Genomic DNA, 26,424 nt, shown 5'->3' on the forward strand with positions numbered 1-26,424 from the left:
CCTCCTTTGGGGCACCCAGCAGGGGCTTTGGGGCACCCAGCACAGAGTTTGGGGCACCCAGCACAGAACTTTGGAGCACCCAGCAGGGGCTTTGGGACACCCAGCAGGGGCTTTGGGGCACAGCAGAGTTTTGGGGCACCCAGCACAGGGATTTGGGGCACCCAGCACAGAGCTTTGGGGCACAGCAGGGGCTTTGGGGCACCCAGCAGGGGCTTTGGGGCACCCAGCACAGAGTTTGGGGCACCCAGCACAGGGATTTGGGGCACCCAGCACAGGGATTTGGGGCACAGCAGGGGCTTTGGGGCACCCAGCAGGGGCTTTGGGGCACCCAGCACAGAGTTTGGGGCACCCAGCACAGAACTTTGGGGCACCCAGCAGGGGCTTTGGGGCACAGCAGGGGCTTTGGGGCACAGCAGGGGCTTTGGGGCACCCAGCAGGGGCTTTGGGGCACCCAGCACGGGGCCTCCTTTGGGGCACCCAGTACAGAGCTTTGGGGCACAGCAGGGGCTTTGGGGCACCCAGCACGGAACTTTGGGGCACCCAACATGGAGTTTTGGAGCACCCAGCACGGGGCTTTGGGGCACCCAGTATGGGGCTTTGGGGCACCCAGTATGGGGCTTTGGGGCCAGAACAAAGCTCTGGATCCAAACCCTCCATCAGAACCGACTCCTTTCCTTCACCATCACCTTCAAGCTTCTCCACAGAAGGAAACCTGAGGAGCAGCCCCTCCACGAGAGGTCTCGGAGTCTCTGCTGCTCAGAGGGACTCTGAGATAACACCCAAGCCTCTTTCCCCAGCCCGGCAGTCGAAGAAGGAGTCAGGATTCTTCTGTTCTCCTTCTCAAGGTTGGTTATTGTTTATCTCTGTCATTTTCTCTCCGACCCGCCGAGGTCTGTCTGGCAGGTCGGGCTGAGGCACTCTGGTGTTATCTTTTTATATTAAAACTCCGTGTACATTATTGACCAAAACTGCCCAACACTATGTCAGACACTGAGCACCTCCTCTAAACCAACCCAAAAGTGCCACCATCACCCAGAAGGTGGAGGCCAGGAAGAAGAAGAAGAAAGGCTGGACACGCCCAGATTCCTCCATCTTTCCTCCTGACCCCCCCCATTCTAAAAACCCCAAAAATCTATTTTTCCACCCTGTGATAAATTCACTATCGCTCCACTTAAACTCTTTTGACTTGTAATTCTTCAAACAGAGGTTGGTAATTGTTTTTCCCATGGGTCAAGATCAGAGGCACAGGGGTCTGGGGCTCTGTGCCAAGGTCTCCGAGCCCCCTGGCAGGGTCTCGAGTCCTCCAGGGCAGCCAGAGGGATTTCTTGGATTCCAACAGAGAGGGAGCTCCATCCCACCACCACCAGAGCTCCAGCATGCCTGGACTTGTCCCCACTTGCCCAGCTGCAGCAGCCAGCCAGCCAAAAGTGTCTCTGGGGTGACACACACCCCAGCTGCCACTCTTCGGTTCAGCAGCAGGGCCAGACAAGCCAAGGCAAGTCCTGTCCCCAAAATTGGTGATCCCAACAGGAAAAGGGAGGGCACAGCCCGAGAATTCCCACCCTGAGAATCCCCTGCTGGGCACGGCCACCGAGCTGGGCACAGCCTGAGGGACCCAAAGCCACGCTGGCTCCCCAGAACCCTCCTTGGGCCATGCCCAGTGAGGAGTGGATCAGCTCCCAGTGCCACGCTGGATTTGGGGAAGGAGGAACCTCCTGAAGGGAGCAGACTCCCATTAACAAGGGAGAAATCCTGAAAAATCCTAAAACAACCCCAGAGATGTCGATTTTCCAGCTGCTCTCTGGCTCCGTGCTGCCCATGACCACACTTTAAACACAATTTTATGATGCAAACAGGCAGAAAGCTCCTGCTGGGAGCCTGTGGGACCAGCTGCCCACTTAGAGAGGGAGAACCAGCCCAGGTGGACAGCGGGGCTTGGAGCTGCTCAGAAGCTGAGCCAGGGCTAGGCCTGGCTTGGCTCTGGCTGCAAACCACTGGTGCCCATCCGCACGGGAAAGAGCAAACACAGCAATGGGAAGGGCTGTGGATGGCAGGAGACGGTGCTGGAGAACTTTTCCCACTGGTTTGGCTTCTCCTGAGCCCTGGAAGCTGAGCTGGGCCCCAGCCAAGGCTTGGCCAGAGCCACCAGCGAGCACTCGCCCACCTCCAGCTGCTCCCACCCACGTTTGGGGGAACAAGGGAGAGGCTGTGCTCCTGCAGCTTTGGAAAATCAGTCCGAAAATGCCAAGGGCTTGGTCAGAGCTTCTGGGGTTTCTTTAAAAAAAAAAAAATTGAGTGACACAAACCCTTCTGTACAAACTCATTCCCCAGGGGACAGTTTTGCTTTCTGTTGAGGACCCCAAAAAAAGAAAACCAAGGTGGGCCAAGAATTGTGCTGGGTGCCCAATCTGAAAGGTGCCACACACACAACAAAAAAAAAAAAAAAAAAAAAGCAGCTTTGGTATTTTTTTTGTATTTTTACTTCTTTTCTTAAAGTTGTGCCGTGTTCTCCTGGATCTGTTGTTGTGGGAGCTTCCAAAATTATTTGGAGGAATATTTCAAGGTTTTTAAGCCTGTTTGGGGGAAAACAGAGCTCCTAAAGGGTGGAGTTCTGTGCCAGAGGATGGACAGGGAGATAGAGGGAAGCCCGTGGATGTGGTGGCTGGGAGAGGACATGGATGGGTGGGATGGAGGAGATTTACCCAGGGAAAGCTCCTGGGAGCAGCCCAGAAATGTGAAAAGCTCTTCCCCATCTGCCCTGATGGTGGAGGGAGAGCTTCTCCTCCTTCAGCCCCCTCTGGAATGGCATGGCTGGGATGGGAGAAGGTTTTCCCAGCACTCCTGAGCCAGATGTGCAGCAGCTACTGCACAGCCCTGGGCCAGCCTCAGGTCACACCCAGCTCCAGCAGAGAGCCTGGCCAGGAGCTCTGGCACTCCTGGAGCCACATTCCTGCAGCCTGTGCTGCTCTCCAGAGGGAGAGATCCACGCTGGGAGTCTCCAGCATGGAAAAACAGCACAGACAGAAAAGGGCAGAGCTTGGCTCTGTGTGAGGCAAGAACATCCTTCTGTTTTCAGGTCTGGGTAAATCCCATCCCTCACCAGCCCTTCCTTATCCATCCACCATCCCTTATCCATCCACCACTCCTTATCCTTCATCCCATCCCTCACCAGCCCTTCCTTATCCATCCACCATTCCTTATCCATCCACCACTCCTTATCCATCCACCACTCCTTATCCATCCACCATTCCTCATTCCTCATCCCATCCCTTCACCAACCCTTCCTTATCCATCCACCATTCTGTATCCCTCCACAGCCCTTCCTTACCCCTCATCCCATCCCTCCATCAACATCCCTCATCCCTCATCCCATCCCTTCACCTTCCTTATCCATCCACCATTCTGTATCCCTCCACAGCCCTTCCTCATCCCTCATCCCATCCCTCCACAGCCCTTCCTCATCCCTCCAGAGCCCTTCCTCATCCCTCATCTCACCCCTCCATCAGCATTCTTTATCCCTCATCCCATCCCTCCATCAACCATTCCTTTTCCATCCAGCATTCCTTATCCCTTCATCCCATCCCTTCACCAGCCATTCCTCATCCCTCCAGAGCCCTTCCTTACCCCTCATCCCATCCCTCCATCAGCATCCCTCATCCCTCATCCCATCCCTCCCCAGCCCTTCCCTATCCCCATTCCTTTTCCCATTTCCCCACTCAAAAGCCACCCCAGGGCACAGCAAGGGCTCGCTCCCTCGGCCAGGCTCTGTTTGCCCACCCCAAAACCCCCGGGAATTCTGGGCTGAGATTCCCCCTGTGTCCTGCAGAGCCTCGGGACAGCCAAACCCCTCCCTGAGCCCTCAGCTGGGGCTGTCCCTCCTTGTGCCAAGGGGATTAAAATCCAGGATCCTGCGGGACAAACAAGGACACTTCCGCTCCTTCCCAGCCCTCGTGGCTCTCCCTCCTCTCCTCCACTCAAACCCTCACAGAAACGCTCCTGGTTTGACACCCACCAGGTGCTCCAGGGCTTTCCCCCCTCCCTGGGTGGCACAGGGTGAGGAGGGACCCGGAGCTGCCTCTGCTCCCGTGGGAATCTCCCCAGCCCCCCTGCAGGCCACGGCACTGTTTGCTTTGGATGCCACCGCCAGGGGTGACTCAAAGTGACCTTTCCTGTTTTCCCAGTCCAGGCCTCGGATCAGGCACAAGATGTTGGAAATTAATCAATGAATCCCCTTCAGGGGCTGGCTGGGAGCTGCTGGGTGGGGAAAGGATCTGCTGGATCAGGGAAAGGAGCTGCTGGATCAGGGAAAGGAGCTGCTGGGTCAGGGAAAGGAGCTGCTGGATCAGGGAAAGGAGCTGCTGGGTCAGGGAAAGGAGCTGCTGGATCAGGGAAAGGAGCTGCTGGATCAGGGAAAGGAGCTGCTGCGTGGGAGAAAGGAGCTGCTGGATCAGGGAAAGGAGCTGCTGGATCAGAAAGGAGCTGCTGGATCAGGGAAAGGAGCTGCTGGATCAGGGAAAGGAGCTGCTGGATCAGGGAAAGGAGCTGCTGGATCAGAAAGGAGCTGCTGCGTGGGAGAAAGGAGCTGCTGGGTCAGAAAGGAGCTGCTGGATCAGAAAGGAGCTGCTGGGTGGGAGAAAGGATCTGCTGGATGGGGGAAAGGAGCTGCTGGATTGAGTAAGGAGCTGCTGGATCAGGAAGGAGCTGCTGATTGGGGAAGTGGAGCCTCGTGGTCTCAGCAGAGTGAGGACTCCTCCAAGCCCTTCCCAGGGCTCTTCCTGCTGCCGGGGGGCTCCTGGGGACACCCAGCCGTGCCAGCCCCACCCCAGGGGCAGCTGAAGGCATTCAGCATCCCCCAGGGTCACAGCCCAAGGTCCATCCCCAGCATGGCCAGGAGGAAAGCACAGATTGCCCCAGAGAGCCCTGACCCACGGTGGCAGGAGCTGTGGGACAGAGCTTCCTCTGCCCAGCCCCCAGATCCCCCCAAAACAGCCCCAAAAGAGCCAGAATTTGCCAGGAGAGCCTTCCCAGGCAGAGAGGTCTCTCCCCACACAAGAACACTCCGTGGTCACCCCGTTGTCCTCCTGGTTTTCCCTCTCCCAAAAGCTGCCAGACCAGCAGGACCGGATCGGGTTCTCTCTGGGGGATTTCTGTTTATTTTTATTTTCCCTGTCCCCAAATATATCCCTGGTGGCCCAGTCACACCAAAAAAATGTGGGTGTTGCTGAGCAGTTTCGGGTCACTGGGGAGAGCTCAGGTTTGAGCTCACCTTGGTGGGGGTTGTTGCTCAGGCTGGAACTTCCTGGAAACAACTCAGCCTGGACACCAAACCTGGAGCATTTGATGCCAAAGGATAAAAAATATCTGATTCTGTTCTGGAGCCAACTGAGGACAAATGATAAGGTGACAGATAAGGGAATAGTGAAATGAAAGCCCACGAGGAGCTGCATGTGCAGGAGGAAAGAGAATCCTGCTTTCCCCTGGATAATCCTCTGGGCTCTGGGACAGGGGCAGGGCACGTGGCTGCTCTCTTCCTCAGCAGGGTTTTACCAAACCTCCACAAATCAGCAGAAAAATGGATCCCTTCCACATGCCGTGTGTGGAGTTGGAGCAGGAGGACAGAGACCAGATCATCCCCAGATCAGATCAGATCAGATCATCCCCCAGGTCAGATCAGATCAGATCAGATCATCCCCCAGGTCAGATCAGATCAGATCATCCCCCAGATCAGATCAGATCAGATCAGATCAGATCATCCCCCAGATCAGATCAGATCAGATCAGATCATCCCCCAGATCAGATCAGATCATCCCCCAGATCAGATCAGATCATCCCCCAGATCAGATCAGATCAGATCATCCCCCAGATCAGATCAGATCATCCCCCAGATCAGATCATCCCCCAGATCAGATCAGATCAGATCAGATCAGATCATCCCCCAGATCAGATCAGATCAGATCATCCCCCAGGTCAGATCAGATCATCCCCCAGATCAGATCAGATCAGATCATCCCCCAGGTCAGATCAGATCATCCCCCAGATCAGATCTGATCAGATCATCCCCAGATCAGATCATCCCCCAGATCAGATCAGATCAGATCATCCCCCAGATCAGATCAGATCATCCCCCAGATCAGATCAGATCATCCCACACAAACCCAAAGCTGTCCCCAACCCCTGCCTGGACTGAGCTCAGGCACACAAAACTCCACATCACTCATTTCTAAGGAAATAATTCCCACCAGGATCTTTTCCCTTTTCTCCCTATCACTCATTTAAAAGAAAAAAAAAAAAAAAAAAAGAAAGATAAAGATGGGTAAATTTTGATGGTGATCCCGTGTCTCCAGCATTCCCTGCAGGCCATTTTCCCTTTTCTCCCTATCCCGGGTTTTTAAGAAAAACTGGGCTGAAATGAGTCGGAAATTCTGGTGATGTCGGAAGCCTCAGAGCTTCCCAAAGCCAGCCCGGCGTGTTCTGTGAGGAGCAAACCTTCCCCTCTGCCAGGCCCCGGGGACGGTCCCATCCCGCGGCTGCCAGAGCCGCAGCCGATCCCAAATCCTCCTTTGTTCCTCCACTCCTGCCGGGTTTTTTTTCTCCTTTTTCTCCTCTTTTCCCCCTGTCAGGTAACAATACCTCCTTTCAGGCCCTGCCAAAGCCCGGCTCCGATAAGAGCTGGCAGCGGAGGGAGCTGCCATCAATATTTGGGTGAATTTTAACTCCCTGAGCGCAGCCCGGGGGGGATCGGCGAGCACCTGGCTCAAAGCTCCTCTCCCAAACCCATCTCCTGCCCTCAGCCCCTGAATTCCCCCAATCCCTCTCCAGCGGCTGCAAAGACCGCGCTTAAAGCCGGGACTAAGCCTCCAGGCGCGCTCCGCACCCAGGTACGTTCTCCCGACGCTTCTTTCCTTTAAGCTCCGCTCAAGCATCCCCTTAAGCCGGGCTTTATTTCGGACTGAGGCCGGCAGAGCTCGCTCGCAACCCGAATTTCCCCAGCGCAGCTTTAGGAATTGGGTGTTAAAAATTAAACCGCGCTCTGTGCCCGCCAGGGCTGCGGGGATGTCACCGGGATTTCGGGAATTTTTTTGTTGTTGTTTTCCCTCCGGTTCTTCCCGGTCCGAAATGGGTTTGGATGTTGTGCGGGAGCCCAGGGTTGTGATCAAGAGAGGCTGGAGCCTGACAGCGAATTAAACTCCACACCCAGGTCCATGCAAACCGTTCAGAGCCCTGCTTAAAATCGGATTTTCCCCGCAGAAAATTCAGTGATGTTCTGTCAGGCACTCCGAGACTTTCTGTGTTATTATTAAGACCTAGCAAACATTTCTTGGTAAAAAAAAATAAATAAATAAAACAAAATCCGAGAGCTGGAGGGTGTTATGCTCAGAATAAACTTTTCCCACTTAGCAGCAGGATGAGTTTTTTTCACCAAAAAAAAATTTTAAATAAAATCTGATTTTTGCCAAGCTAAATGGCCAGAGCGTGTTTCTAATCTGTCACAGGTAAGAGAGACAGGAACAGAAAATCCAGCACTCCCTGCCCTCCTCATTTCTGGATTTTTATCTTCCCCTCATTTCATTTGAATTTTTAATGAGTGTTTTTCTTCTCACCATAAGCTGTCCCTGCTTCTTTGCCACTTCAGCAAAAGAAAACGGAATAAATGATGCTCCTCTGCAAGGTCTCATGGCAAAATTGAAAGGAAATAAATCAATAAATTTGATGAATTTTGATTTAGAGAGGAATTAAAGCAGCACCTCTCAGCTGCCCCGCTGGCTCCAGGGCTTTTCCTGTCCCTTGGAGGCTCCAGAAAAATCAGCTAAAATTCCATTTCAGCCCCTCCTGAAGGGGATCCAGGCCCCTCAGCCCAACCCCTCTGGAAAGTCCTGGAATTATCAGACAGAAAATGGAAACTCCGGGAAGGTCTCAGGGATGCAGCCCCGACCCCCAGGGCCGGAATGGGCACCTGGAAATGCCCTGGGGAGGCTTTTCCCGTGGGAAAGGGACTCGGGAGCCACTTGGGGCTGGGACAGAGCTCCCCCAGCATCCCTGGGGAGCGGGGAAATGGAATTCCAGAGCTGGGAAAGGCTCAGCACCACTGCAGGGGTCACATCCCATCCCTGAGCCACGCAGGGATGCGACAGAGGCAAAAATACCCCAAAAAAATCCCAAAAATCCCCCAAAAAATCCCCAAAATCCCAAAAATCCCCCAAAAAACTCCCCAAAATCCCCAAAAACATATCCCCAAAAATCCCCAAAAAAACTCCCAAAAATCCCCACAAAAAATCCCAATAATCCCCCAAAAACATCCCAAAAATCCCCAAAAAAACTCCCCAAAATACCCCAAAAAATCCCAAAAATCCCCCAAAAAAACTCCCCAAAATACCCCAAAAAAACCCCAAAAATCCCCAAAAAAAACCCAAAAATCCCCAAAAAACTCCCCAAAATATCCCAAAAAAATCCCAAAAATCCCCAAAAATATCCCCAACAAAGCTCCCCAAAAAATCCCAAAAATCCCAAAAAAACTCCCCAAAATCCCCACAAAAAATCCCAATAATCTCCCAAAAAAACCCCAAAAATCCCCCAAAAAACTCCTCAAAATACCAAAAAAAACCCCAAAAATCAACAAAAAAATCCAAAATCAAAAAACCACCCCAAAATAAAAAAAAAACTGAAAAAAACCCAAAAATCCCAAAAAAAATCCTCAAAAATCCCAAATATCCCAAAAATACCTCCCAAAAATCACCAAAAAATCCCCAAAATAAAAAAAAAACAAAAATCCTAAAAAAAACCAAAAAAATCCCCAAAATCCAAAAAAAAACCAAAAATCAAAAATAAACTCCCAAAAATCCCCCGCAAAAAAATCTCTGAAATAATCCAAAAAAAATTTTTTAAATTCCCCCAAAAAATCCCCCAAAAATAATCCCCAAAAATCCCCAAATTGGAGCCGAGCAAGCCCAGAGCATGGCAGGTTCAGCACCCCCAGGGTGACATCGGGGACAGGAGGGGACTCAGCCCCTTCCCACTGCCACAGCCCCGGGGTGGAAATGGAACAAAAACCCCCAAAAGTGAGCTGGGCTCTGAGCTGTGGTTTGAAATCGATGGTTTGTGTGAAAGAAAGGATTGGCAGAGAGAGAGCCTGGGCACAGGAGTGACACAGAGAGAGAGCCTGGGCACAGGAGTGACAGAGAGCCTGGGCACAGAGTGACACAGAGCCTGGGCACAGGAGTGACAGAGAGCCTGGGCACAGGAGTGACACAGAGAGAGAGCCTGGGCACAGGAGTGACACAGAGAGAGAGCCTGGGCACAGGAGTGACAGAGAGAGAGCCTGGGCACAGAATGGACACAGAGCCTGGGCACAGAGTGACACAGAGAGAGCCTGGGCACAGAGTGACACAGAGAGAGCCTGGGCACAGAGTGACACAGAGCCTGGGCACAGGAGTGACAGAGAGAGAGAGCCTGGGCACAGGATTTACTCAGAGCCTGGGCACAGGAGTGACAGAGAGCCTGGGCACAGGGGTGACAGAGAGCCTGGGCACAGGATGGACACAGAGCCTGGGCACAGAGGTGACAGAGAGCCTGGGCACAGGAGTGACACAGAGAGAGAGCCTGGGCACAGGATTTACTCAGAGCCTGGGCACAGGATTTACTCAGAGCCTGGGCACAGGATGGGCACAGAGCTTGGGCACAGGATGGACACAGAGCCTGGGCACAGGATTTACTCAGAGCCTGGGCACAGGATGGACACAGAGCCTGGGCACAGGATTTACTCAGAGCCTGGGCACAGGATGGACACAGAGCCTGGGCACAGGATGGGCACAGAGCCTGGGCACAGAATGGACACAGAGAGAGAGCCTGGGCACAGAACGGACACAGAGCCTGCGCTTGGCACAGCCAGGCCCAGCTCTAGGCCTGCCTAGCTGAGCCTGGCTTTAAAGCCTGTGTATGCAGCTCCAACAAATCCCTGTTTATGGCCCAGCCGAGCCAACCGCGGGGTTTTTTACATCCATAATCCCCGTGTAAATAAACTCCCCACCCTGAGCAAACTGCGAGGGATCCCGGCGCAGATTTCTCTATTTTTCAAATAAATCATCCTCCCCCCCACCCCTCCCCGGAGCTGGCAGCTCCAATTTCCAACCCACTGCGGGGCCAGCAGCTGGAAACAACCCAAACAAACAATTTTACAAGTTCCAGAAGTCCAAACCCCCTCCTTTCCCTGCCCCAACACCCCCTTTTTTTTTAAATTTTTTTTCCTTTTATTTCATTTTTTTTAATTTATTCGGATTTGAGGAGCAGGCAGAGGAAATGGGTGACCCAGGGACATCTGCAAGCCATTAGGGCCCAGACTTCAGGTAGCTCCCAGCAACACGTGCTGGCCACATTACACCCTCCGAGGAGATTTCCACAACTTTCCTTCTCCAAATAAACAGCCGGGCTCTGCCTGCCCTGGGCAGGAGCTGCACAAACAGGTAGAGAGAATGGCAGTTTTATTCCCTTTGCCCAGTTCTGGGGGATTTTCTTGTGAAGCTCTGAAATTTGAGCTATTGCTGGGAAAACAGAGAGGGGTGGGGGTGGGAGAGGGAATGGGGCACGGGATTTGGGGGTACGGGGGTGGGTGGGGGGAATGGAGGGGGGAATAGAGGGGGAAAATAGAGGGGGGAAAATAGAGGGGGAAAATAGAAGGGAAAATAGAGAGGTAAAAATAGAGGAGGAAAAATAGAGGGGAAAATAGAGGGGGAAAATGGAAGGGGAAAATGGAAGGGGGTAAATAGAGGGGGAAAATAAAGGGGGGAAAATAGAAGGGGACAATAAAGGGGGAAAATGGAGGGGGAGAAATAGAGGGGGAAAAATAAAGGGGGGAAAATAGAAGAGGAAAAATAGAGGGGGAAAATAGAGGGGGGGAAATAGAAGGGGAAAATAAAGGGAGAAAAGGGAGGGGGGGAAATAGAGAGGGGGAAACAGAGGGGGAAAATAAAGGGGGGATAATAGAAGGGGAAAATAAAGGGGGAAAATAGAGGGGGGAATAGAGGAGGTAAAATAGAGGGGGAAAATAAAGGGGTAAAAATAAAGGGGGAAAATAGAAGGGGAAAATAAAGGGGGAAAATAGAGGGGGGGAAATAGAAGGGGAAAATAAAGGGAGAAAAGGGAGGGGGGGAAATAGAGAGGGGGAAACAGAGGGGGAAAATAAAGGGGGGATAATAGAAGGGGAAAATAAAGGGGGAAAATAGAGGGGGGAATAGAGGAGGTAAAATAGAGGGGGAAAATAAAGGGGTAAAAATAAAGGGGGAAAATAGAAGGGGAAAATAAAGGGGGAAAATAGAGGGGGGAAATAAAGGGGGAAAATAGAGGAGTAAAAAAAAAGAGGAGAGAAAATAGAAAGGGAAAAATAAAGGGGGAAAAATAGAGGGGAGAAAATAGAGGGGGAAAAATAGAAGAGGAAAAATAAAGGGGGGAAATAGAGGGAGAAAATAAAGGGAGGAAAACAGAAGAGGAAAAATAAAGGGGGAAAATAGAGGGGGGGAAATAGAGGGGGAAAAATAAAAGGGGAAAATAGAGAGGGGGAAATAGAGGGGGGAAATAAAGGGGGGATAATAGAAGGGGAAAATAAAGGGGGAAAATAGAGGGGGGAAAATGGAGGGGGAAAATAGAAAGGGGGAAATAGAGGGGGAAAATAAAGGGGGAAAAAAAGGGGGGGAAATAGAGGAGTAAAAAAAAAGAGGGGAGAAAATAGAGAAGGAAAAATAAAGGGGGAAAAATAGAGGGGTAAAAATAAAGGGGGAAAAATAGAGGGGAGAAAATAGAGGGGGAAAAATAGAAGAGGAAAAATAAAGGGGGGAAATAGAGGGGGAAAATGGAGGCGGGGAAATAAAGGGGAAGAATAGAGGGGGGAAAATAGAGGGGGAAAATAGAGGGGGGAAAATGGAGTGAAAAAAATAAAGGGATAAAAATTAGAGTGGGAAAAATAGAGGGGTAAAAATAGAGGGATGAAAATGAAGGGGGAGAATAGAGGGGGGAAATAGAGGGGTAAAAATAGAGGGGGAAAAAGAAAGGGGAAAATAGAGGGGGAAAAAACAGAAGGGGAAAAATATTAGAGGAAAAATAAAGGGGGGAAATAGAGGGGGAAAATAGAGGGTGGAAAATAGAGATGGAAATGGAGGGGGACAAAATAGAGGGGGGAAAATAGAAGTGGAAAAATGGAGGGGGGAAAATGGAGGGATAAAATAAATGGGGGGAAATGGAGGGATAAAATAGAGGGGTAAAAATAGAGGGTAAAATAGAGGAATAAAAAAGAGGGGGGAAAATAGAGGGAAAAAATAGATGGGGAAAATAGCAGGGGGAAAATGGAGGGAATAAAATAAAGGGATGAAAAATAGAGGGGGAAAATGGATGGGGAAAATAGAGGGGAAAAAATAGAGGGGTAAAAAATAGAGGGGTAAAATAGAAATCAAAAATTAGAATCCATCAGGAGTTAAAATTTGGGATGGGATTTTTTTTTTTTTTTTTTTTTTTTTAATTTGAATCAGGTTTTGTAGCTTGTGAAGAAATTGAAATTCTCTTGAACCTCGCTGAGAGAGATTTCAGGGTGAGCTCTCAGTGACACTGACGGGGCATCCCTGATTTCTAAGAAAAGATAAAGAGGAAAAGAGGCAGGAAATGACAGTGCCACCAGCCTTCCCTGCAGGACATTTCCCTTTCCCTCTGCATCCCCCATTTATTTATAAAAAATCCTAAAAACAGCTAAATTGTGACCCTGTGCCAGCAGCATTTCCCTTTTCTCCATTTCTAAGGAAAAAATTCCCACCAGCATCTTCTTCCTTGAATCCCTATCACTCATTTATTTAAAAAGAAAAAAAGATTAAAAAAGGTAAATTCTGATGGTGATCCTGTGTCTCCAGCATTCCTGCAGGGCATTTTCCCTCCTCTCTCTGTCCCTGAATTTTAAGAAGAAATGGATTCAAATAGGTGGAAAATTCTGGTGATCCCTGCAGGGCATTTTCCCTTTTCTGGGGAGCTCTGATTGTTAGGAATTAAAATTCCCTCTTTTTGGGGTTTCCTCCTGGCTTGGATTGGTTTCTCCAGAATTTCAAGTTGCATTTTGAGTGAGGAAAAGAGAATAAATTCACAATAAATCTCTTTTTTTTGTTGTTGTTGTTGGTCTAGGAGGAAACTCTTTGGGAAGGGAGGGAGGGAAGACTTTGGGGAGGGGGGATTTCCATCAGAGGGAGAAATTTTCCATGGAGGCAAAGTTTGGAAGAGTTTGGAGCCAAAAATCCTGGAGCAAAGAAATAAATAATGAAAGAGAGAAAGAGAGAGAGAGAGAAATAAAGAGAGAAAGAAAGAGAGAAAGAAAGAGAGAAAGAGAAAGAAAGAAAAACAAAAAGAAAGAAAGAAAGAAAGAAAGAAAGAAAGAAAGAAAGAAAGAAAGAAAGAAAGAAAGAAAGAAAGAAAGAAAGAAAGAAAGAAAGAAAGAAAGAAAGAAAGAAAGAAAGAAAGAAAGAAAGAAAGAAAGAAAGAAAGAAAGAAAGAAAGAAAGAAAGAAAGAAAGAAAGAAAGAAAGAAAGAAAGAAAGAAAGAAAGAAAGAAAGAAAAGAAAGAAAGAAAGATAAAGAAAGAAAGAAAGAAAGAAAGGGTAAAATAAAATAAATTAATGAATCTGGAGATTTAGGGAAAAGAGGGAATATTTATTGATGAAATGGTAAAATAAATCAATAAATCAATATTCCCCCCCTTCCCTAAATCTCCAGATTAATCCCTTTAATCTCCAGGAATAAAATAAAATAAAATAAAAATTAAAAAATAAAATAAAATAAAAATTTAAAAATTAAAAAAATAAAATAAAAATTTTAAAATAAAATAAAATAAAATAAAATAAAATAAAATAAAATAAAATAAAATAAAATAAAATAAAATAAAATAAAATAAAATAAAATAAAATAAAATAAAATAAAATAAATCCCAGGAGCATTTGTGACGTCCAAGGCTGTGCCTGGAGGTTTCCAGCTGGGGGAGAAGGAGCAGAAAAAAGGGAATTCTTTCAGTTTTCCAAGGTGGAGCCAGGGAATGCTCCGAGCTCGTTTCACCCCAGGGCTGGGATCTCTCCCCAAATCCCAGAATTTCCTCCCCAGAGGAAATCCTTCTCCATGCTGTTTTTAGGCATCAATTAAAAATGAATTTTGGAGTCCTCAGGCTGCTGTCATTTTATATATTCAAAAAGAGAGGGGGGAATTCCTGCTCTCTGCTGGTTTTTTCAGGCATTCCCAGGATTTGCCCAGCTGAAATCTCACCCTGCTGAGCTGAACTTGCAAAGTGAATGAAATCTCTGAGCTGAATTTTAAAAATTAACCCAGTCCCAAGGAATTCTCAGCTGAATTTACAAAGGGAATAAAATCTCAGGGAATTCTGAGCTGAATTTACAAAGAGAAAAAAATCCCAAAGAATTCTGAGCTGAATTTACAAAATTAATTCAATCCCAAGGAATTCTCAGCTGAATTTACAAAGTGAATAAAATCCTAAGGAATTCTCAGTTTAATTTACAAAGTGAATCCAATCCCAAGGAATTCTCAGCTGAATTCACAAAAGTAATTCAATCCCAAGGAATTTTCAGTTGAATTTTAAAGATTAACCCCATCCAAAGGAATTCTCAAGTGAATTTACAAAGTGAGTAAAATCCCAAAAAATCCCAAAGAATTCTGAGCTGAATTTACAAAATTAATTCAATCCCAAGGAATTCTCAGCTGAATTTACAAAGTGAATAAAATCTCAGTGAATTCTCAGCTGAATTTACAAAATGAATAAAATCCCAAAGAATTCTGAGCTGAATTTACAAAATTAATAAAATCCCAAAGAATTCCCAGCTGAATGTACAAAATTAATAAAATCCCAAAGAATTCTCAGCTGAATTTACAAAATTAACCTGATAAATGAATTCTGAGCTGAAATTACAAATTTACAGGCAATTCTTGCAGGAATGATTTCCAATTAAAGGCCCCAAGGCCGTTCCTCCTCAGTTCCTGTTTTATCCCCTGGATCAGCTGGAATTGGGATCAAGGAGCCCCACACCAACCCCAGAGCACAAATTCCACCAGGAATATTTGGGATGGGAGGGAAATCTGTGGCATTTTACACAAAGTGTGGGATCCTGGAGAGGTGGCTGGGAAAAAGGGAAAATCAGGGAAAAGCTGAAATTTCTGGGGAAACTGAGGCCAGGCTGAGCCTTCCCTGCTCCAGGAGAGAGGGAAAAGCCAAAATGTGGGAATATTTCTGTGGGATGCAGCCCTGCTCTTGGAGTTAATAAAATGTCACTGATGAGGAGGGGGGTTTTTCATTTTTACCTTAATTAAGCTGTGATTCATTAATTAATTAAGCAGCCCCGCCAAAACCTCCCTCTGAAAATGGCAGAGCAAACATTCCTGGATAAATCCACAATCCCACCTGGAATTTCACATTTGTGGATCAAGAGTTGGTCCAGTTTTGTACCAAAATTCAGATCCTGCTGCAGGAACACCTCTGGTTTTAGGGAATTCCTGCACAGCCCAAAGTGCACCAGGAGCAGGGAACATTTCCTGGGATCTGCAGCTTCTCCCTGGATTCCTGCCCCCCGGGGGGAGGTGGCAGGGCAGGGGCACCTCTGGCCTGGGGGGGGTCAGAGGGGACGTGGTGACATCCCAGCATCCCTGGGGAGCCTTCCCAACCCCAATCCCAAATCCCAGGGGGTTGGAGCAGAGCTCAAACATTCCCAAACCCCAATCCCAAATTCCAGAGGTCGGAGCAGAGCTCAAACCTTCCCAATCCCAATCCCAAATTCCAGGTTCAGGGCAGAGCTCAGACCCTCCCAACCCCAATCCCAAATTCCAGGGGGTCGGAGCAGAGCCTGAACCTTCCCAACACCAATCAGAGCAGAGCTCAAACCTTCCCAACACCAATCCCAAATCCTGAGCAGAGCCTGAGCCTTCCTAACACCAATCCCAAATTCCAGAGATTGGAGCAGAGCCTGAACCCTCCCAACCCCAATCCCAAATTCCAGAGATTGGAGCAGAGCCTGAACCCTCCCAACCCCAATCCCAAATCCTGAGCAGAGTCTGAATCTTCCCAACCCCAATCCCGAATTCCAGGGGGTCAGAGCAGAGCCTGAACCCTCCCAACACCAATCCCAAATTCCAGAGGTCAGAGCAGAGCCTGAACCTTCCCAACCCCAATCCCAAATTCCAGGGGGTCGGAGCAGAGCTCAAACCCTCCCAACACCAATCCCAAATTCCAGGGTCAGAGCAGAGCCTGAATCTTCCCAACCCCAATCCCAAATTCCAGGGGGTCAGAGCAAAGCTCAAATATTCCCAACACCAATCCCAAATTCCAGAGATTGGAGCAGAGCCTGAACCCTCCCAACCTCAATCCCAAATCCTGAGCAGAGCCTGAACCTTCCCAACTCCAATCCCAAATTCCAGAGGTCAGAGCAGAGCCTGAACCTTCCCAACCCCAATCCCAAATCCAGGGGTCAGAGTAGAGCTCAAACCTTCCCAACCCCAATCCCAAATCCTGAGCAGAGCCCGAACCTCCCCAGCATCAAAGGGGCTCCCCCAAAACCCCTCAAAACAACTCCTGAATCCCAGCTCAGCTGAAGCACGGCCACATTTTCAATTTGGACAGAAAAACCTCCCCAGATCCACCCCCCACTCCCAACATTCCCATCTCCTCCTCTCCCGCAGCAACACTTGGGAAAGTTATTCCCTAAAAACCAGGGGTTGGATTGAGCACAAGGAGCAGGAAAAACCCACCAGGCAGGGGCTTTCATCCTGCCTAAAAACCTTCCCTGCTCCCTGAGCCGGCCACTTTGGATAGAACAATGTGAATTCCAGAAAAAAGGGAAGGCAAACTTCCACCCTGACGGGAAAGCAGCAGCAGCAGCAGCGGATTTAGAGGCAGCCTCCACCCGGCTGTGATTAATCAGCTTGTCCACCTTGTCCAAATAGTCCATCGAGCAATAATTAAAAATAATAAGCCAGAAATGATGGAATCACACACAATAAGCACAGAGCTCCTTCCCCTTTCGCTCTTGTTTATTGTTCGAACCCGTCAAGCCCCGAGCAGCTCGCGGGGAAGGCAGAGCCCCTGCCAGCAGATGGATCTGCAGGGTGAAAAATGCCCCAATTCTGACCCTCCCCACTCCATCCGTGACCCTCCCCAATTGTCCCCGTGCTGTTCCTGCCAATCAGCAGCAGCAGCAGGGCCGGGGGACAATCTGCTGTCACCAGGTTTTGCTCCTCTCCAGGTGCATTTTGTTCAGGTTTTGGCTCCAGCAGCTCCAGCTGAGATCACAACAATCTCCTGCCTGATTTTGCTTGGATATCCTGCAACAAATAGATTTATTAAATGACATTTGGGGAGCTGAACTCCAGCATGCACCGCCCTAGAGCTGGGATTAGCCAGGGAAAAGAACCCAAATTATCACCTGCAATATTTGCTGGAAGTTTACCTTTATCACCGCAAAGAACAACGCAAAATTCAGCGGCCCTCTCCTGGAAAATTGGATATTTAGCAAAGGAAAGAAATACAACTCTGGGAAAAGCGTCCTCGGTGTTTCAGGAATTAAAAAACCCCAAATTCCACTGGAGAGAAGCAGAAAAGCCCCGCTCTGCTCGCAGTGTTCCTGCAGACAAAGCTCTGGGACACAGCACAGCCACTTACCTTTACACTCCCCCAGAGCAAAACTACTTCCCAAAAAAAGTTTTAAAAGTTTGCAAGGGAAAAAAAAAAAAAAAAAAAAAAAAAAAAAAAAAAAAAAACCAAAACCAACCCAAAATCATCACCAGAACCTCAGGGAAAACTAAAAACAACCAAGGAGAGGGTTTCGAGTGTATTTATCGTTTATTCCCAGCTCCTTCCCTGCTGCCTTGTCCCTTTTTTTTTTTAATTTGATATTTTTAATTTTTTTTTATTTTATCTTTGCAATACCTCGAAGCCCCCCCTGGCCAGGGTAACGGCGACAATCGCGACAGGGCACAGCGGCAGCCGCTGCCCCGAGGATGGTCCGGCCGCACAAAGGCTGCAAATGAAAGCAGCGAAGGAAAATTTAACGCTCGAGTCGCGATGAAAAATTCTGGGCTCGGGCTTTGGGAAAGGAGCAGAGCTCGGAGGTTTCTGCCCCAGAAAGGGGGAGAAGGAGGGAGGTGGGAAGGGGCGCAGCTTTTTGGGCAGCTCCCACCAAATCCTTCCCCTGAAAAGCCGGGATGTGTTTCCTGCCCACCTGGACGGGGGTTGCAGGGAGAGCCCCGGGTTGATGCGGAGCCGCCCGGGAGAGCCGCTGGCGGCTCCAGCCGGGCCCTTCCCGCAGCCCCGGAACGTTTCTGTCCCGGGAAATGCCCGCAGTCACCACAGATAACCCCGGGCAGCCCGGCCCTGCCTCCCCAGGCCTGATCCGCTCGGCAAAACTTTTATTTCTGGGCAGAGGGGGAGGGAAGAGGCCGCTCCTTCCCCGGGCACGGCTCCAGGCCGGGATGCGGGACCGGGATGGGGAACCGGGATGGAGAACCGGGATGGGGAACCGGGATCCGGGATTGGGATGGGGAACCGGGACGGGGAACCGGGATGGGGAACCGGGATAAGGAACCCGGATGGAGAACCGGGATGGAGAACCGGGATGGAGAACCGGGATGCGGGATCGGGATGGAGAACCGGGATGCGGGACCGGGATGGAGAACCGGGATGGGGAACCGGGATGCGAGATCGGGAATTGGAAACCGGGATGGGGAACAGGGATTAGGAAGCGGAATTGGAAACCGGGATGGGGAACCAGGATGAGGGTCCCGCAGCCCGGTCCGGCTGCGCCGTGGCCACCGGGATGGGGAATGACGACAGAAAGAGGAATAACCGGGGAACGCGCGGATGTCGCAGCGAGGGGCGGGCGGAGGGACGCGCCGGACACCCCCTCGAAAAAGAAAAAAAAAAGAAAAAAAGGAAAAAAAAGTTTTAAAAAGGAGAAAAAGCCAAAAGGCAGCAGCGATTTTGGGCTCCCTGGGGCCGGTGACCCGCAGCCCCCCGAGGCCGCCCCCGCTCCGTCCCGCGGTACCGGGGGGGGTTCGGGGGGCGCGCCCGGCCCGGCCCGGCCCCCCCGCCCCCCGCGCGCCGTTCCTGAGCCTCTGGCGCCCCCTCGGGACGGAGCCGCGCAGCGCCCGCAGCCCCCGGCGCGCCGCGCTCCGCTCCGCGCGTCCCGCCCGCCGCCAGCGCGGCTGCAGCGGCCCCGCCGGGCCCATCGGCGGCGCCTCCATCAGCCACCCGCGGGGACCCGCGGGGCACGGGCGGGGCGCGGCGGGCGCTGTCGCCGCTGTCGCCGCCGCCGTCGCCGCCGCCCGTCCCGTCCCGCCCCGGCCGGGCCGTGCCCCCCGCGCCGCGCCGCGCGGCCCCGCCCCCCCGCGCGGCTCAGCCAATGGGGGCGGAGCGGCCCCCGCGGGCCGCGCTGTGATTGGCCGGGCCGGGGCGGGCGCGCGGCCCCGCGCTGGGTATTTGTGCGCGCGTTGCGCGGCGGCCGCAGAGCCGCGCTGGAGACCGGCGGGGCCGCCGCGCCCGACACTGCCCCGGCGCTCGCCCCGCTCCTTGTCCTGCTCCTGATCCCGCTCCCGGCCTCGCCAAAGTTCTTTTTCCCTTTCCTCGTTTCGGAGTTTTTTTGGTTTTCTTGCTTTTTGTAATTTTTTTTCTTTTTTTTTAGCGTTTTTTGCGCTGAGGAGAAGTAATAAAAAGTTTTTTTGCGAACTTCTCGCTGTTCTTCCCCCTCCTCTCCGCAGCCGGTGGAGACTTTGTTTCTCCGAGTTTTTACTTTTTTTAACCCGTCCCTGCCCCTTAGCGCCTAACTTCTTTATTTTTTTTTTTATCGTTAATTATTTTTTTCGCCCCCTCGTTCCCCCTCGGCCGCTTTCTCGCATGAATCTCCTCGACCCTTTCATGAAAATGACAGAAGAACAGGACAAATGTATCTCCGACGCCCCCAGCCCCACCATGTCGGATGACTCCGCCGGGTCCCCCTGCCCCTCTGGATCCGGCTCGGACACGGAGAACACCAGACCCCAAGAGAACACCTTCCCCAAGGGCGACCCGGACCTGAAGAAGGAGAACGACGAGGACAAGTTCCCGGTGTGCATCCGGGAGGCGGTGAGCCAGGTGCTGAAGGGCTACGACTGGACCCTGGTGCCGATGCCGGTGCGGGTGAACGGCTCCAGCAAGAACAAGCCGCACGTCAAGAGACCCATGAACGCCTTCATGGTGTGGGCGCAGGCGGCCCGCAGGAAGCTGGCGGACCAGTACCCGCATCTGCACAACGCCGAGCTCAGCAAGACCCTGGGCAAGCTCTGGAGGTGAGTGCGGGGCCGGGATGCCCGCCGGGAGCGGGGGATGCGGAGCGCGAGGATGTTGAAAACGCGCTGGGAAACTTCTGAACTTGTTGGGTCGAGGAGAAGCCAGGATACAGGAGGGGGAGGGCAGGGAAAGTCGTTCGCTGCGTGCTGGTAGAGGTGGTTTCTGTTCCCGGAGCGGTGCCCGGGGCGGGGGGACCGTGCGGAGCCCCCCGGGCTGCGCCGGCCGAGGTTTGTTTGCGCTGCGGGTGCGGAGGAAATGATGGATTTGGGGGATTGCATCAGCTCGGGCCGGGCCGGAGGGAGCGCGGGGCGATGCGGGGAGGGAGGGAGGGAGCGAGGGTGGGTGGCGGCGGTGAGTGGCGCAGGGCCGGGTGGCCTCCGAGTGCCAGAATGAGGCGGGGAGGGGAGGAAAACACGAGGCGAGTGAGTCACCTGGGCCACCGCGTCCTCGGGGACCGCGCGAGGGGCGGGGGGGATCCCGCAGCGGTGACACGGGGAAGGACAGCTGGCCCTGGCGGGCGGGGATGTCCCCAAAGCGCTCGGGGACGGCGAGATGTGGCCGCAGGGTGGGGAGGGAGAGGGCTGGACCCCGCTGCCGCTCCTGCTGCTCTGGTCTGGCCACCGAAGGAATCTGGGGGACAAGGGGGTGACACCCAGAGAGCGCCGGGTACGAGGGGGTGACAGCCAGCGAGTGTCCCGGGCAGGGGGTTCGGATTGTGGGGGGCTTTGTATCGCTCTTTGGGGGGGTCCGAGGGAGGGACCGGCACTGGTGTCACTGCTGGGCGTCCCCCACCCCCGAGCCACCAGTGACCCCGCGCCCCCCGTGTCCCCCCAGACTGCTGAACGAGAGCGAGAAGCGCCCGTTCGTGGAGGAGGCCGAGCGGCTGCGGGTGCAGCACAAGAAGGACCACCCCGACTACAAGTACCAGCCCCGGCGGAGAAAGTCGGTGAAGAACGGGCAGGCGGAGCAGGAGGAGGGCGCGGAGCAGACCCACATCTCCCCCAACGCCATCTTCAAGGCGCTGCAGGCGGACTCGCCCCAGTCCTCCTCCAGCATCAGCGAGGTGCACTCGCCCGGGGAGCACTCGGGTAGGTGCCCACGGAGCCCGCGGGGCGCACGGCACGGCTGCCCGAAGCTGCAGCCCAGACCGGGCTGAAGTTGGGGTTGGGTGAGGGGAGGGGAAGGAAAGAGCCGGGAACGGAGTGAGAACAGCGAGAACTGCCCACGAGCCGTGCCCAGAGCCTGGGCACACAAATTGTCACCCCGCTGCGGCCGCTTCCCCCTGTTTGCCCGTGAGAAACACGAACCCGTGCAGTTTAAAACCCAAAAACCCAGCTTGTGTCTGAGGCCATGCGCTCCGTGTTCCTCACTCGGACAAGTGTCCGTCACTGTTCACGGCGCTGTCACCCCCGTCCCACCCTCACCGCTGTCCTTCCTCCCCCAGGCCAGTCCCAGGGGCCCCCCACGCCCCCCACCACCCCCAAGACGGACGCTCAGCCGGGCAAGCAGGACCTGAAGCGCGAGGGCCGCGCGCTGGGCGAGGGCGGCCGGCAGCCGCCTCACATCGACTTCCGCGACGTGGACATCGGCGAGCTCAGCAGCGACGTCATCTCCAACATCGAGACCTTCGACGTCAACGAGTTCGACCAGTACCTGCCCCCCAACGGGCACCCCGGCCAGGTCACCTACACGGGCACCTACGGCATCAGCGGCGCCGCGGGCGTCTGGATGTCCAAGCAGCAGCAGCAGCAGCAGCAGCCGCCAGCGGCGCAGCTGCCGGCGCTGAGCGCCGAGCAGGGCCCCCAGCAGCAACAACAACAGCAGCAGCAGCAAAGGACCCACATCAAGACGGAGCAGCTGAGCCCCAGCCACTACAGCGAGCAGCAGCAGCACTCCCCGCAGCAGCAGCAGCAGCAGCAGCAGCTGAGCTACAGCTCCTTCAACCTGCAGCACTACAGCTCGTCCTACCCCAGCATCAGCCGCGCGCAGTACGAGTACGGCGAGCACCAGGGCTCCTCGGGCTCCTACTACAGCCACGCCGGGCAGGGCGCCGGGCTCTACTCCACCTTCAGCTACATGAGCCCCACGCAGCGCCCCATGTACACCCCCATCGCCGACACGGCGGGCGTGCCCTCCATCCCGCAGACGCACAGCCCGCAGCACTGGGAGCAGCCCGTCTACACGCAGCTCACCCGGCCCTAAGCCAGGGGAGAAGGCGCCGGAAAAAAATCCATGAAAACCGTCGAAACTAAAGTCAGCGAAGAGGGAAAGCGGCGAGGAGTCGCCTCAGAGCGGGGGAGGTTGAAATGATGATTGCAAAGACGCTGGCGCCTCGAGCCTTCTGCACTACAGCATCCTCCAGGACCCGCTCCCAGCCCCGAAATTTGGGACAGGCTTGCCAAGGACTGGACTTGAACTCTGCTTCTTCCAGCGTGGAGAGGAGGTTTCCACCCAACGCGCCCAGCTGGCTCCTTCTCTGGACTTTTGTAATGATTTTTTTCTTTTTTTTTTTTTTTTTTTTAGCAGTAATTAAAAGCGAGATTAAAAAAAATAAAAATTAAAAAAAAAGGGGGGGTAAAAGAGAGAACTCAGAGTCCTCTGTGAGGAATATTCTCTATTTTAAATATTTTTAGTATGTACTGTGTATGATTCGTTACCGATTGTGAGGGGATTTATACCTATTTTTTAGAGATTTTTTGAAATGCTCTTATTTTTCCAACAGCTAAAACAAAAAAAAAAATGACACTTAGTGGAGCAGCCCTAGGTTTTCTTGCAGAGGTATTTTTGTATAGAGAAGTGTCTTTTTTTTGCTCTAAAAATGAAACTAAACCAGCGTGCTCTGCCCTGGGAACCCAGCACTGGGGCAGGGACCAGCATGGGAGAGGCTTTATTTTTCTAACTCGTAGCAAAACCAGCCAGGAGGAGAACTTCACTTTATTTTTTAATAACCTTGAGCCTTAAAAGAAAAACAAAAAGAGGGAAATAAAAAAAATAATTAAAAAAAAAATCCACGGAAGCCTTAAAGCAGCCCCTGATAATCACTGGCCCCGGGCGGGGCTGAGCCCGACCCCTCCGGGCACCCCCTGCCCAGCCCGGGGTGCCAACCCCAGCCAGGGGCTCCTCTCTGCCTGGGAGCCCCCACGGACCCTTTAAATTATTTATTTGGGGAGAAGAGCAGCCTTTAATCACCGTTTTCCTTGGGTTTTGTTGTCGTGAAGTCCTTTCAGAAGCGTTGCGTTAGTTGGGAGCATTGTTTGGAAGGTGACCGTGCCTGTTAAATTATGGTCTGAAACTGTAACCAGTCCTTTATTTATCTCTTTAATTCCTTTTTTTTGGTCGTTGTTATTATTATTATTATTATTCTTTTTTTTTTTTTGGAATCTGTGTCCTGGGTTTGTACAAAATTTGTGCTCTTCCTTTTTTTTCTTTTTGTTTTGTTTTTGTGGTTTTTTTGCCTTCGAGGAGAAACTGGAAGAAGAAGAAAAAAAAAAAAGAAAAATGAGATTTGTACAAACTAAAGATTGCAAATGTAGCGGATCACTGAATCATTTGCCTTGTTTCCTGCCTCAGCTCTCTGGGACACACAGCTCGTGCAAGGACGAGCCCACACCCCAGCCCTGCTGCAGGGGTGGCACCGTTTTAGCCTTCAACCCCCCCAAAAACTGCCTGCGAGAGCTGGGGGGGGACACTGATCTTGGTGAAGCTGTGGCTGAACAGTTAAGGATTGCTTTTTAAAAAAGACAGCAGACTTTTTTTATTTAAAAAAAATAATGATATATTTGTTAACTTTTTTTTTTTTTTAGGGATTCAGTAGGAGAAAAAAAAATCTTAAAGCACTCTTATAATATGGCATCTTTCTATTTCTGTATAAAAGCAGATCTTTTTAAAGTATTTCTGTAACTTAAAAGACCTGTCCTTTAAATCATATTTTGTCTTTAGGTAAGTTCGGTTTGGTTTTGGTTACAAGATCCTTCTCTTTGTGAAACTTACCTTTTTGGTTTTTTGTTTGTTTTGTTTTGTTTTGTTTTTTGTATATTATTGTTTGCAATAAATATACATTGTATCAAAAATTGCACCTGCCCCGGGTGTGGGGATTGTGATCAGGTTTTTGTGATCAGGGTTTTTATCAGGGTTTTTATCAGGATTTTTCCCAGCCTCCAGGGGACACGGAATGCTGGATGGGTTTGGGTTCATGGCTGAGGGTTGGGCTGTCCCCCCCTCTTTATCCCAAGCAGAGCCAGGGAATAAATGGGATTAAATGGACAAATCCAGCTTGGCCAGGTCAAGGTGTGACCCCAAAGGGGACACCTGAGCTCTGGCTGTCCCCAAATCCTGCTGGCTCTGCTCCCCCTGGGGTGTCTGCTCGATTTTGGGGATGCAGAGCACGAGGGGAGGAGGAAGGAGCCACCCCAAGGGTTTGGGCTTTCAGGTCATCCTTAAAAAACTCCTGCAATCCTCCCCAAAACCCCAAATGTCCCACCAGCCAAGCAGGACCCGTGCCACCCTCTGGGATCGATGTCCCCTGTCCCTCCTGGGAAGGAATGGCCCCCCTGGCTCAGCCCAGCTTGGATTTTCCAGCCAAACCCATCCCAAGCCCATCCCTGCCCTGCTGGGCTCTGGAGCAGCTCAGGCCAGGCTTTGTCACCTCCCCCCTGCTGCTGTCACCTCCGCGCTCGCTGGGGACACAAAGCTGAGCAGGTCCCTGCAAGGCCTCAGATTCCAGCTGGGAAAACTCCTGTCAGATGTCCCAACTTGTCCCGAAAACCCTCCTGGGGCTCTGCTTGGAAAGCAGAGCCCGGCAATAAATGGGATTGGGGATGGGCAAACCCAGGCCGGGGGGTGACCCCAAAGGGGACCCTGAGCTCTGGCTGTCCCCAAATCCCTGTCCCTGCTCCCACCTGCCCCATTCAGTCCCGGCAGTCAGGTGCAGATTTGATCCCCCCTGGAATTTTTTCCTGGCTGGAAAAGCCCCAGAGCTGCGCCCTCCCCACCTCTGCCCAGCATTTCCCACTGCAGTCGAGCACCCGGAGGGATTCATTAACGCTGAGCGTTAATTGGGGTCAGTGTCGCTCTGCTGTGCCCTGTGGGAACTCCTCGATCCCAGACATTTCTCCTCTCAGCGCTTCCCGCTCGCGCTTTGCCCGCTCCCGGTTTTGGGCCAACAGGAACGAGCCAGCTCCAGGGTTTGGGCTGAGGAAGGAGCTCCGGGGAGAGCCCCGAACAATTCCACCGAGCAGAAAATGCTCCCGGGGGTGGGGTGGGCTGGGAAAGGGCCCGGGATTGGGACAGGCAGTGCCTGGAACAGGAGGGACCTTCCTCATCCCACGCCAACGCCAGCGGGGCAGATCCCACCGGCATTCCCGGGACATTTCCTGGGACATTTCTGTCCCCACTGCCCCCTTCTCCAGCAGAAGCCTCCCTGAGATTTCTTCCTCACAAAAACCCCGAAACAGCAAAGTTTTTGGGGTTTTTTTGCTCTTTTGCCCCAGCCTGGCCCTGCCATCCCTGCTCTGCTCCTGGGGTGGGCTCGGGAATTTTTGGGGATCCCCTGGACAAAGCCGAGCTGGACACGGGGCAGCTCCGGGCGGCTCGGGGGGACTCCCAGGGAGGGGAAAGGGCTGGAAATCCGCCCGGCTTCGGGCAGCAGGGCTGGAGAGAGGAGGGGAGGGCACGGCTGAGCGCGGGGAGCTCCGGCAGCGCTGCGGGCACCCATGCGGGGCTCCGGGCTGGGGGGCACCGGCAGAACCCCCCAAAATTCCCGCAGAAAGGAGGGCAGAGCGAGGCGCAGCCCTTATTTTTCTGGGGTTTTTACATCAGTTTTCATGAGCGCTGATAAAAACAAATAAAAGAGGGAGAAGTGTCCAAGCAGCCGCTGCCGGGGACATCCCGGCTTTCCGGGCTCGGTGTCGCTGCTCCCTCCCTCCGGGAGCTGCAATTTGATTTTTTTCCAGCCAGCTGCTGGTGCTGCCATGGCCTTGGAGCGGAGCAGAGCGCAGGAGCCGGCCGGGAGCTCGGGATGCGGAGCCCGGGAGGGGCCGGGCTCTCCTCTGCCCTTCCCGGCCGGTTCCAGCAGGAAAAGTGCAAACAGCGCAG

At 52.3% G+C, this 26,424-nt stretch overlaps 1 protein-coding gene across 1 annotated transcript; it reads left to right on the forward strand.

Moving 5' to 3' along the window:
* Nucleotides 1-19,517: 19,517 nt before the first annotated feature.
* SOX9 (SRY-box transcription factor 9) lies at nt 19,518-24,102 on the forward strand. Its single transcript, XM_059864244.1, has 3 exons — nt 19,518-20,330; nt 21,166-21,419; nt 21,776-24,102. The coding sequence occupies exons 1-3, from the start codon at nt 19,900-19,902 to the stop codon at nt 22,531-22,533; spliced, it is 1,443 nt and encodes a 480-aa protein (XP_059720227.1). The 5' UTR covers nt 19,518-19,899; the 3' UTR covers nt 22,534-24,102.
* The last annotated feature ends 2,322 nt before the right edge of the window (nt 24,103-26,424 follow it).

Source organism: Haemorhous mexicanus, chromosome 20 (assembly GCF_027477595.1).
Source record: "Haemorhous mexicanus isolate bHaeMex1 chromosome 20, bHaeMex1.pri, whole genome shotgun sequence".
Classification (NCBI taxonomy): Eukaryota; Metazoa; Chordata; class Aves; order Passeriformes; family Fringillidae; genus Haemorhous; species Haemorhous mexicanus.